This window comes from Pollicipes pollicipes, unplaced genomic scaffold, assembly GCF_011947565.3.
Source record: "Pollicipes pollicipes isolate AB1234 unplaced genomic scaffold, Ppol_2.1 Scaffold_7231;HRSCAF=8579_pilon_pilon_pilon, whole genome shotgun sequence".
NCBI classification, from domain to species: domain Eukaryota; kingdom Metazoa; phylum Arthropoda; class Thecostraca; order Pollicipedomorpha; family Pollicipedidae; genus Pollicipes; species Pollicipes pollicipes.
Window position 1 is genome coordinate 17972805 of NW_023597034.1, and position 12980 is coordinate 17985784.

General features: G+C 51.0%; 1 protein-coding gene across 1 annotated transcript; it reads left to right on the top strand.

Annotated features, from left to right (window-relative positions):
• Nucleotides 1–348: 348 nt before the first annotated feature.
• On the top strand, nt 349–12576 carry LOC119109797 (filaggrin-2). Its single transcript, XM_037233550.1, has 7 exons — nt 349–383; nt 7298–7444; nt 9302–9969; nt 10247–10654; nt 11152–11306; nt 12192–12305; nt 12456–12576. Exons 2-7 carry the CDS (start codon nt 7363–7365, stop codon nt 12574–12576), a joined length of 1548 nt encoding a protein of 515 aa, XP_037089445.1. The 5' UTR covers nt 349–383; nt 7298–7362.
• The last annotated feature ends 404 nt before the right edge of the window (nt 12577–12980 follow it).

The following is a 12980-nucleotide window of genomic DNA, read 5'->3' on the forward strand; positions in this document are numbered from 1 at the left end:
TACAGATCCATACACAGATACAGATATTTGTCTGAGTCTGTATCTGTATCTGTTTTTGGTTAACGGCCCCGTTGCGCAGCGTCCAATCCTGCGCCCAACCCCAGCCCACTGTACTTTTTTCATCGCAGCTCACCCACTTCTCTCCGGCCATCCCCATCGCCCCTGTCCGCCCTGCCCCGCCGCCCTCTGCTCTGACCGGCTCAGTGTCAGCTGGTGCGCCGGGGACGGCGCGGCGCACGTCCGCTGGGCCCTGCAGTCGCGCCGCTGGCGGGCCATGGACAGGCGGCGGACGACGCTCGTGCTGCTGGCCGGCCTCGCCTTGCTGGCCGCCGCCGCCGCCGACGCCACCGCCGCCGTTGACGCCTCCGCCGCTGACGCGTTCGGTGAGTGAGCCGGTCACAGTGCCGGACGAGGCGGCCGGTCCGGTCGGACATGGCCCCTGCAGACGTCAGCGTCGGACGGTAGCCGGACACGGACGGTAGCCGTCATAAGCCTCTCTTGAGCTGTGGTATATCGGGTGGGGCGCAGGGGCCTGCCGCCCGCCCAGTTACTGGAATCGCGCACGCTATCGCACCGCTGTCTCGCAGGGAAGGCGATTGGGCATTGCAGCATCACTCAAGTGTCGCCCGCACCACCAGCTGTGAGTGCTGACTCTGCTCGCGCTGTTAGGGTCAGCGGACAATAACGGGTTTGGTGTTTAGTGCGCGATGTGGTCGTGTCGAGCTGTTGACCTTGGATTCTGACCGGTGGTGACGGATGCAGCGATGACACGAGCCGGGGCTTCACCGTCGGCAGCAAGAACGCCTTGCAGCTCCGGCGAAGTCACAACAGGTTCATCGCGTGTGTTGTTTGCTGCATGTGGCGGGGGGACCAGGTGAGGTGGCTCGACTCGCGGCATCGCACAGTGCAATGCAGCGCAGTACGGTGCGATATGGGAATATAGCTGGAGCGGGATTTCTGGCTGACAACTGACAAAGACATCTGCAGATGGGGCGCCACAATACTCTAGTTGACCCCTGCGTTTCATATGACCTGAATTACGTGTCCCTACGAGAAACGCGATATGCGACATCGGCTGTACTGACCTTACATATACATACGTAAGGTCAGTACAGAAGGCAAATAAGCTATTTTACGAACAGACTCGTAAAATAGCTGTTTTTTTCCTTCTGAAACACGGTTCCCCGCGGCTCAGATCGCTGCGCCCTTTCTAACAGCCTAGTAACAGCCTAGTAAATAACGCACACGGTCGCGTGTCTTTATCCGATCTACAGTCAGCTATAGCTGTGGGCGTTGAGTTCGGTGCAGTCAAGTAACATATAGGTGTTTCATGTCCCATACTGTATTCCATGTCACATGCTCCATATAACCACGTTCGTACATCCAATCACTACATGTAGCCACTCAATATGTGCTTGATCTGAATTGACTTTCAAATTGCTGATTCTCACCGGGCTCTGTAAGTGCAAGCTCTGTTGGGTAAACGCCGCTGGCATCAGTTATTGCAACATTTAATGATAGCATGGAATGGTGCAATCAGCTGAATGTTCACGCAACCCCTTGTTTCCAGAACCATAAATTCCTACACACTCGCTAAGATCTTAATGCTTCGAAAGCTTAATTGCCATCGCAGCATGTGGGAGCATTTTTGTAGCGCGTTTCGAATGCTCGGTTATTTATTGGCGAATAAAACTATGAAGGCCACATGCTATTGAGAACTACGCCCAGTGAAAGTTTTATGAGCAAGTATCAAGCCCAAAGACCTTGATCCAGAGGCCAGCACTTTGCCAGTACGATGTATCATTCAACGACATTTTTATCTATGTTATATACATCTATAAGCATATGTAAACACATGTGCACCCACCCGCCCACACACTCACACACACACACACACACACACACACACACACACACACACACACACACACACACACACACACACACACACACACACACACACACACACACAACACACACACACACACACACACACACCACACACACACACACACACACACACACACACACACACACCACACACACACACACACACACACACACACACACACACACACACACACACACACACACACACACACACACACACACACACACACACACACACACACACACACACAACACACACACACACACACACACACACACACACACACACACACACACACACACACACACACACACACACACACATATATATATATATATATATATATATATATATATATATATATATATATATATATATATATGGAGTTTTATTATGGAAGCTTCCTTTAGTTCACGGTTTCTCCAAAGGTAGCTTGCCGAGTCTTGACGTTCTAAACTAATGTGGTGATTTTCTGTATTGCTCTGGCGAAAGCAGTTTGCGAAAAAAAGTTTAAAAGAAATGCATGCATCAGCATCAGCACTGTCGGCAAAGGCATAATGCATCAGCAAGCTAAATATGTTCCGTTAATAACTAATACGCATAGTGAAGCTAAGACCTAAATATATAGCTCCTACAGCAACGCGGCTTTACAAACACTGACCTTCTCTTGGAGAACCAACCCGACTTTATATGATGGTTGCCGATAATCGATACGCTGCGAAGACTTGGAGCGCCCGACGCTGTCATCCATGCGACTCGTGAAGGACGACAGGTACGTTCAGCCGGTCAGCATGCATTCGTCATAGAGACATTCTTCTGAAAATGCGGAAGAATGTCTAAATGACTGGTTTTAGTATTGGAAGTGTTGGTTTCAAAGTCACGACCACAGTGCCGGGCGTAATGAGCAGATCGCGGTTGGTCACCTCACACCCAACACCGGCTGGGGGACTCATGACGTGCCGCCATGCGTGCTCCACCAATATTCAAATTCAATTTACGACCGGTTTAGAACAGGTCCCATTGACTTCTGTGTATTGCCTGAACGGCAATTAGTAACCTTTAACTGCATATCGGTTTAAAAAGTGATGTGGCCGTCTTTTTCAGAAGACGAGATCGAAGGCTAAACTAAGTCACTGCAGGTCAGTTTACAGGTCAGGTTACCTTCAGCTTTTCTAGGCACTTTTCACGAACGTCATGTTCTAAAACTATCCTCGCAGGAGCAAGATGAAAAATATAGTTGTTGAAGTCATCGCCTTTTTTAATCTGCTTTTTGCTCCGTATCGGGATGATGTACAGCTCTAAGGCTGTCGGATTCGTATTTTGGATGTAAATTTACCCAGAAGTATATTACCCAAGCGACTATTTTCCCTATAGACATAAGGCAAATCATATGTAAAATTTGTTCTCAAATTTTAAGAGGGTGCCGTGCTAAAATGCATATATCCGCAATACATTTGATCCCTATCTCAAGTGTCATAGACAAAAAGTCGTCGTATCAACTGTGGTTTTCACACTTCAGATACTTTTCGAGGGTCTTGGATCCTGGGCTCAGAACTGTGGCACCAGTTGATGAAAATTTTTTTGCCGAAAGCCTATTCAGAACTTCGTTGTGACATAATTTTGATGGTGACTTCTAAAAGTCAAGCCCCAATCTTCTGTCAATGCACGACAAATATCGAATCACCTTGGGGGTGTTTTTTTCGGTCGCGGTCTCGTTTTCGGTTATCTTGCATGCATAAATTGATCGCTAAATCAGTACGCATCGAGGGTTCATACTTTTGCCATCCAGATCATCATGATCATCGTGTTGGGTTGTAGATACATGATTGACTCATGTTTAGGCTCTCTGGCGAAGATGAGAACACCTCCCATCAAAAATCAGCACTATTAATATCTTAACTTGAAGAAACGCCGCAAATTAAGCCAACTTTAGTGATGAACTGACCCAAGCAAGTCGTAACTTATTGTTAGCATCAACAATAATGACGTCAATAGTCGCATGATCTTCATTTTTAGCTTCCGAGAGAAAACGGCATTTTCCCATCCCGGCCGTTTGGCTGGGCAATGCGGCGAAACAAGCTGAAGTTATTAGGAGTTAGCCGACTAAATATGTGTATAACGGTCTGAGTATGCAGTTCGGGTATGCTACAGTCCACCAGCCCTGCACCCTGAGTGTTACAGTTCGACGGTTGGAGCCTATCACAGCTTTCCAGCTCCGTGCGTGCTTTTGCTCTCTCTCACTCTCTCTCTCTCTCTCTCTCTCTCTCTCTCTCTCCTCTCTCTCTCTCTCTCTCTCTCTCTCTCTCTCTCTCTCTCTCTCTCTCTCTCTCTCTCTCTCTCTCTCTCTCTCTCTCTCTCTCTCTCTCTCTCTCTCTCTCTCTCTCTCTCTCTCTCTCTCTCTCTCTCCTCTCTCTCTCTCTCTCTCTCTCTCCTCTCTCTCTCTCTCTCTCTCTCTCTCTCTCTCTCTCTCTCTCTCTCTCTCTCTCTCTCTCTCTCTCTCTCTCTCTCTCCGCTGGTGATGAATGTACAGGCCATTGGAGGACGGTTCTGTGCATATATCGCGGCCCATTTGCATACCACGGCCGTGAGTTTGTACGAGACCGATGACGGTGCATATCGGTCCGGGCCACTCAAGGCTCCGCGCCCCGACTGAACGGCGCGCACCAGGGCTCTAACGTTTGGTGGAGCCATTAGCAAGTCCCTGCAGTTGGACATGCATTATTCGGCATATGAACAGTGTTTAACCATGTTTGGTTATACGCGAACGAAACACCTGAAGGCTGAATGGCTCAGTTTTATGTTGCACATGCTTTGGGTATCATATCAACTGTTGAAACGGGATCCTTGTAAGCTCGTGAGGCATTCCATGTTTAAAGTTTACTCGGCGCCACTTGGGTTATACCGCATATCGCGACTGTCTGGGGATGGCTCGGATCCCTTTTGTATCTTATTGCGCATAAGACACATCAGACAAAAAAGTAACGATGGTTGTTAGCCATAAAGCTTTGACGGATCAGATGGAACAATTGTCCGGTCTGTGGCTCCCGTATTAAGGCTTACACAATGTTTCGGGCAGCTCATTGTCTGGCCGTCGTCAAATATCATGGAGTACTGAGGACTACATGGTGTTCGGTCTTCAACTATGTTTACTTATATAGCCTGATTTTCCTCCTTGAAATTGAAGGGATTCGAACCGGATTCTTCTGTTTTTGGGTCCAGCGTTCTGGCAATGAATTAGCCGAGAAGGTCATCGGTCGTTTTTAGCAGACTTGTAGTCCCCCGTTGATTATTCCCGGTTAGTGCAATAGTGGAACACAGGAATCATAATCAGGAGACCCCAGTTCTAATCCAAGCAAAGGCAAGGAGAAAATTCGGGTTGTGATGTGCGCATTGCTAAAAGACGAACACAATCTAGTCATTGTCAGAACTCAAGGACACTTGGAGAAATAACTGTCCAAAAAACCAGCGTGCATGCCGACACGCCAGTCAAGGACGGTGTTATGAACAATCCTGACAATTTTTCATTTGTGGTCCTGGTATCTAGCTTTAACAATTATGTAACGCCTAAAGCTACTGTTTGGAAACGCTTTGATTTACATAGGCTATGTTATCTACGAAAGAGGGAAATTTTGGTGCATTTGATATTACACAAACAATGCACTAATAAATGCAGCGAGAAGCCAAGTAATCACGCACGTGAGTTGAGTTATTGGCATTCGCTATATGCTCTGTTCCTGAGATTCATGGTAGAAGTGGCATTGTTTGCATGACGATTAATCTTGTACGTACACAAAGCTACAATGGATGCGTGATAGCATCTTTTAAAGCCAATTAGAAAGCCATGATAGAAGTAACTGAGATCGTGCCACCACTCTGTGTAGCGGGGGGGGGGGGGGATGTTACGAGAGGGCAGCACTAGCGCGTTGCCCAGCAACCAAAGCGACGATTATGTCCTCTCTGAAGCCGTGTCTCGTTTTTTCTGACTGCCCTACAACACTGGTTACATTCATTCGATACCTACCACCTTACAAACTGTGCACGCCAAGTGCGTGTTAATGGGGCGCGATAAATGCTTCGAAGGCTGATCGGAGCATGTACGTTTATGGATGGAACGACGTCGTAGTAAATTACCTCTGATGGTTACCCTGAACAAAAGGTATTTTACAACACATTACTCCCCGCATTGCGTCGGTGGTTTTTCAGTTGATGGCATCATTTTTGATCCACAAACAAAGGCATTGAAGAACAGCGATGGGAAACAGGAGCTTAAACATTCCAGCAGACTTCGGAAAATCCTTGATGCATAATATGACTGCAAGTTTACCTAAATTCAGATGAGCGTAGACTTTCGAATTAATATTTGTTTAGCTGTGCGCTAGCCTAAAAATGGGCGAGCATCTTTCGGTGCTGAAGCGATCAACAAACAGGGAGCCTAGATGAGATTCCGGTTTGGCGCGGCGCGTGATTGGCCCAACGGTCGGATGCCAAGAATGTCTGCCGGTTGCTCGGCATTTCTGGAGAGGCGACCACACACCGCACTGGGCCCAATCGACCGCCACATGCCCTTAGTGATCGCAGTGGCATCACCGCTGGCGAATAAACAAACAGACTGTCCGTGGGGACACGCCGGCCGACAGGAGTCCACCCCTGTCGCGTCTCTCCGGCAGCCAGCACGCCGCCGGCTACTGCACTGGTCTGGGGGCTGGAACTGTGGCTGCATGTGTACGTGTGTATGTGTGTTTAGGTGTGTGGCGTATGTTCGCGTGTTGACAGATAAGCGTGACAGAATGGATGATGTTTTAGCTGACGTGACTGTGTTGACAGATAAGCGTGACGCCGATGACGAGCTGGCTGATCCACCGCAGTGACCGCGACCTGGCTGATGTGTCGACCGTTCCTGATGTGTGTTGGCAAATGAGCCCAACCTGGCTGATGTGTCGCCCGTTCCTGATGTGTGTTGACAAATGAGCCCGACCTGGCTCATGTGTCGACCGTTCCTGATGTGTGCTGGCAGTTGAGCCCGACCTGGCTGATGTGTCGACCGTTCCTGTTGTGTGTTGGCAAATGAGCCCGACCTGGCTTATGTGTCGATCGTTCCTGATGTGTGCTGGCAGTTGAGCCCGACCTGGCTGATGTGTCGACCGTTCCTGCTGTGTGTTGGCAAATGAGCCCGACCTGGCTTATGTGTCGACCGTTCCTGATGTGTGCTGGCAGTTGAGCCCGACCTGGCTGATGTGTCGACCGTTCCTGCTGTGTGTTGGCAGATGGGCCCGACCTGGCTGTGATGTGTTGGTTTTTCCTGCTGTGCGTTCGTTGTTACGGCTCTGTGTTGGCTGTTACGCCCCTATGTTGGTACATAATCCTGACCTGGCTGATGTGTTGGCTGTTCCTGCTGTGTGTTGGCAGATGAGCCTAACTTGGCCGATGTACTGGCTGACCCAGCTGCGGACGGCTATGATCGCACCTTCAGCATGTGCCAGGTCGAAGCAAAGGACTTCCAGGCAACAGTCACATCTACCGCCTACAGGGTCCTGAAAGGAGTTTGCAATCCAGGTGAAATGCCCGAGTGTTCTACTTGACCGCAGATGCCCACTAACACTAGCATGATGTAAGAAATTTACTTGAGTGACTTTTGACTTAGATGTTTTGATTTTTATTTAAGCCATCAGTAATGGTTCACTTCAATAAACTTAAATGAACATCATGCAACCTGCTTGTGGGCCTAGTAATACATGTAAGCAGGTTGGCAGCTGAGTGTGTCGTAAATCCCCAGTAACAAACAATATATGTAAGTCCTCAAAGCATCCCTGCTTCCGCAAACTCCAGTCCAGCACACGGATTCTTTTGTTTCGTGCTTTAACATTTAATGTATGTCCTATATAACGTCCTACACGGAACTGGCCGACTGAAAAAATAGCGGCAGGATGGAACCACCGACATATATCGAGTCATCTAGCTGGTCTTTAGGAACTGTGACCTGAGGAAGAGCCGATATTTTTTAGTCTGTATTTCACATGTCTTCATCTAGGACATGAAGAGGCGGCTCAGAAGTCATGTAATGGTCATTTCCGACGCATTTAAGAGCTTTCGTGCAACGTGAGGAAAACGCAATGCATCGATTTCGATATGTATGTGTGTACATGCACATATATATATATATATATATATATATATATATATATATATATATATATGTGTGTGTGTGTGTGTGTGTGTGTGTCGTTTGCTATTCATTTTAACTGGCTGTTATAGAAGGGGGCAATACATTGTCGGAGCAATTACTCGGTTTCATCAAATATTACTGGAGCATGGATAAAATATGGTCGTGTTACAAGGGTATGACAACTATCCAATCCGATGCAAATGGAATTGAGGGCTTGCTACTAGATATCACTGGGTCGTTCAAGGTCAAGCCTACCGTTATAGTCGCAAGCTAAACTTTGCCAGATCGGTTTGCACAAGCAATGCGGGGTCTCAGGCAGACACACCCGGGATTGCTGGGGCAGCACATTTCCACGCAATTAGGAGATATCAACATAAATGCTCCTGGGAAATCTGAGAATTACTGCCGCCCAATTTCATAAGCATTTCAGCCATCACAACGAGGTTAAAGCTGACGAAGACGAAAATTACAGTTTCTGAGCAAAACGTTGGTTTTCTATGCAAATGCGCCCGCAGACCTCTTAACTTTGACTGCATCACGAGGAGGGCGAGGCGGGCGGGCTGATCCGAAGCAGCGGGGCGGCTCGACGCACGGGCCCGGTCGCCGCCTGTCACGCACCCGCCGATTCGCGAGGCTCGTGTGGCCCACGCGCCAGTCGCGTGGCGCCCGTATTTGGCGCGAGCGAGGCCACACGCCGGCAGTGACCGACACGCGCGCGGCGTCTGCCGCTGTCGCTTGTAATCGACGCTGGAGCGCGCCACAGACCTCGCCGCCGGTCGCCCGTCGTGGCCGCAGAGAACATCGTCTTTGGTTTAACATCGTAGTGATTCTAACATGCTATCCGTGAGCATGCCTAGCATGCATTGACACGTGTCTGCAGCCTCATGGCGTGAACATTCTGGTTTTACCACTGCAAACCTGACGTTTGGTAGCCTGCTATGCCCGCGCGAAGCATTTGCTTTTGCAAGTAGCAGAACCGTGCTACTTCCGACTCGTATTGTGCGATCTGTTATTGCTCATTCACCTACAACTTATATTTTTGGTATATACCTAGGCGAACCTGGGAACCATAGTCAGTAACATCTGGCACATGGTTGGGGGCGTTAGAAAAGTCTATGATTTTAATGTTACTGCACCAAATCCTCCCAAACTGCTACACGAATGTATGGGTTTTGCAAATGGCATTCGCCTTTAGACAAACCATTTTCTCTCGTAGCTTTCTGTAATGCAGCCCTCGTTGCTTTCAGCCGAACTCGAGTCGCATTTGCGTTTGATGGAGGAAAGATTGTACCAGAAACTTGAGGAGATGAAAGAAACCATGATGATCATCATGCGTCAAACCAACAGTGACTTCCAACGGTGCAACGACGTCCCTTCTGGCGGCCAGGTACCGCACCCCGATTCTAAGAATGGAGCAGCGTGGACTGCTGCATCAGAGACAAGAAAACAGCATGCTGCAGCACGTGGCTACAGTGCCAGCCCGGATCCAAAACATGACAAGTTCGGGGCACCTCAAAATGACTTCGCCGTGTCACCACTGCCTGAGGGCTCCGACCGGCGGCGTCTGGCTGCTCAAAGTCTTCTGTCGAGGCACCCGCCCATCATGACTGCCGACTCCTTCCGGGAGCGGTCCAGCTCCCTCGGCGAGCGGCGCGGCTCCGGCTCCGGCTCCGACTCCGGCTCCCGCCCCGGCTCCGGCCCCGGCTCCAGCTCCGGTCCGGCGGGTGGTGGGTACACCGCGGCGGCTGTACAGCCCCGGTGGACGCGCGGCGACTCTGCGCACAGCCAGCCGTCGACGACGGGTGCGGCCACCTCCAGGGCAGGCGGCGCAGGTCGGCAGGCTAGCTCCAGTCAGCACACTGAGAGAGGCGGCCACCACCTCAGCACCTCGCACCGGCCAGTTTCCCCACCGCAGGTCAGCTGATGGAAGCACTGGCTTTAGTGGGGCTCTCTTGCCTTTCGCCAGTCAGCTTTGCGCGATGAATTCCCCAGATGTATCTTTATGCATCGATCAGTTCAAATTCATTCTTGATCAGCTTTCTCTACGCCTTAACCTGCTTGATGGGAGGCTCACATATTACTCTGTCTCCCCATGGCCAAAGGCTGGGGTTCTGAGCACATTGCGTGCCTCTCAGCATTAATTCATGCTATTCAGTCACACGTTCACGGACACTGCCACCCGTGCATTCCAGAGTTCGGGGCGGAAATGGCCACCAACCTCGCTGCAGTCACTGTCACCAAAACCCAGCCGTGCGGGACATCAGGCCAAGACCAGAGACGGGCACCAAGGCAGAGGGCAGCACCGTACCGGAGCGGGCCACGCGGGCAGAGGGCAGCACCATGCGGAACATCAGGCCAAGACCAGAGACGGGCACCAAGGCAGAGGGCAGCACCGTACCGGAGCGGGCCACTCGAGCAGAGGGCAGCACCATGCTGGAGTAAGGCAGCCGGGCAGAGGGCGGCACGTGACAGACACCATTAGTTTTGTGCCCTCCGCCCAGGGTGCGCCGGCGTCGCGGTACTCGGAGCTCGGCGCCTACAACGACACCGTGTATTACATGAACGGGAAGAGGATGTACTCGTATTATTGGAAAATCGAGGTACGTGACCACGAGCATCCGTGTGTTAATGACCGACACGAGGGACTCGATTTGGGTCCGTCACGCTTGTATAGAACGTGATGGTATGTCTTCACTGAAACCCTAAGAGTTGAACTATACAAAATACCACAGACAACGTCCTGACAATCAAGGTTCTGTCACAGATAAGCGCTTTTTGTATGTGCCGGTTGTGAAAAAATCCCATGATTATAACGTGTCATGATACGGCTAAAATGCGTTAACAGAATAGGGAATTACTAAATGGAATACGTTGACGAATTCGTGGGATGAGCAATAACGAACTGTGACGAGCTTACCAGCGCAGGTCCATAAGCTTTGATGTTCTTGGAGCACTTTCCTTTTCACTATGTCTGGCTCAGCCTTTATTAGGACCAATCAAATGAAATGGGTGAGGTCAGCCACCACTGATGGCGGGAGACGGTAGCAAGATACACCTCAGGGCAGTCCCAGCTAATCATGAATGTGGTCGCTCTCAGGACTTCGGTTTAAAAATGGCCACCTGGAAATCTGACCACGCTCTGAGAAGCGCAAGCTTCTACGTTTACCACGGCGGCTACCGCATGTTCCTACGCCTGTACCCCCGCCATCGGGGAGCCAGCGTTCTGGTGCGTGCTGGTCTCACATCAGGCAGGTAAGAATGACGCTGGTCCGTGCTGGTCCGATGCCAGGGGGTGCTGGTCCGACATCACACATTCCATAGTGACGATGTGGTGACGTTTCGTGCTGATACCGGGCTGGTGTCAGGCATGTGAAAGAAGTCCCTGTCCCTTTGCTAGTATTTTTCAACCCTTTTGACGCTGACGACGTCAATCAACCCTCTCTTGTCTGGATAGGCATTACGATCAAGTTCCGTTTTATGGCATAACAGCTATGCGATTACCCGACATCATCGGTTTGTTTCACGCTAACGGAGATAAACGCGTGACGATGCATGCATTTCAAGTCATGGTATAAGTGTATGTGTGAATTAGCATGTTTAGATGCCATTGCATCAATGAATCATTTTAGTTCGGAAGAAGCGCAGTAGGTCGCTGTGCCACCTACATTACGAAGCACACTCAGTTATATTCCTCTCGCTCTGACTGTCTCCCGGTAAAGATGTTCCCCGGCAGGCACAAGCAGCCGTGGCGTAGCCCAAGGGCAGCTTTGGGGGCCATGCCCTCGACCCCTCTCCTGAAGGCAGTGGCCCCCCTGGAGCCGAGTACTTCTTGGTATTGCTAGACGCCTGTGAGAGCTCCTCCCCAAAACAACTCCCACGACATCAAAATAGGATTTCGAGCCTGAAAATGGTCTTCCGAATAAAAGATTGGCTCTCTGTAGTCATGACGAAGTGCCCCTTGACTTTTTGACCCGATTTAACCACTCCTGGGCGTTATGTGCCCACCGTTGTCGTGCAGGTATAACCCATATCCACTGTTGCCGTGCTGGTACGACCCATGTCTAATGCTGCCGTGCTGGTACAGCCCGGTCCACTGTTGCCGTGCTGGTAGACCCATTGTCCACCGTTGTCGTGCAGGAACGACGCGTCGCTGGCGTGGCCGTTCCGGCTGCCGTTCCGCGTGTCGCTGCTGGACCACTCGGCGCCGCCGGCGGACCTGCAGTCGCGCGTCTGGAGCCCGGCCCGCGAGCCGTGCCCGCGTCGCTCCTGGCAGCGGCCCGGCCATGGGCAGCGCCACGGGCGGCACCAGGAGCGGCACCAGGAGCGTCGCGGCCAGGGGCGGCGCCAGGCGCGCCACGGCCGGCGCGCGGCTCATGACGCGCTCCAGTGTCTGGGCCTGAGCGTGCCGCACCGGCTGCTGGCCCGCCGGCGCGCGCTGCTCGAGGACGCGCTGCTCGTCAAGCTGGACGTCTTCCTGGACGAGGAGGGCGATTCGCGTGCTCGGAACGGCTGGAGCCGCTAGATCGGGGAGTAGCAAGATGTACCTGTTTGTGTCGTGGCTAATTGCGCATGTGCAGAGAATGGTAGAGCTGTCCTGCGCAGACAATGAGAAAGGCATGCCACCAAGCGGACAAGCGAGTCTGTTTAACACCAGAGCTCACGCCGCTCCACGCGACACCTTGATGGGACATTTGCGCATGGTCATGCAATGCTGCCTACGCATTTTGTGTGCATTAAGGATTGACAGACCCCAGGTACGTCCTGGAAATGGTGCATTCATATGTCAGACAGGACACGGGCTTCTAGCATTTCCTGGAATGTACCTAATCGGGGACAGATAGGTCCAAATGAATGTACGAAAAATGTATAGCTACAGCAGGAACATAAACGCTAAGTGACACCGCTCCTTACAATGAGCAAAGGGCC

Coding starts and splice junctions, on each gene's coding strand:
- LOC119109797 (XM_037233550.1), top strand. CDS start 7,363: ATGTGCCAGGTCGAAGCAAAGGACTTCCAGGCAACAGTCACATCTACC. Junction 10,655..11,151: donor CGTATTATTGGAAAATCGAG/GTACGTGACCAC, acceptor GGTCGCTCTCAG/GACTTCGGTTTAAAAATGGC. Junction 12,306..12,455: donor TGGAGCCCGGCCCGCGAGCC/GTGCCCGCGTCG, acceptor TCTGGGCCTGAG/CGTGCCGCACCGGCTGCTGG.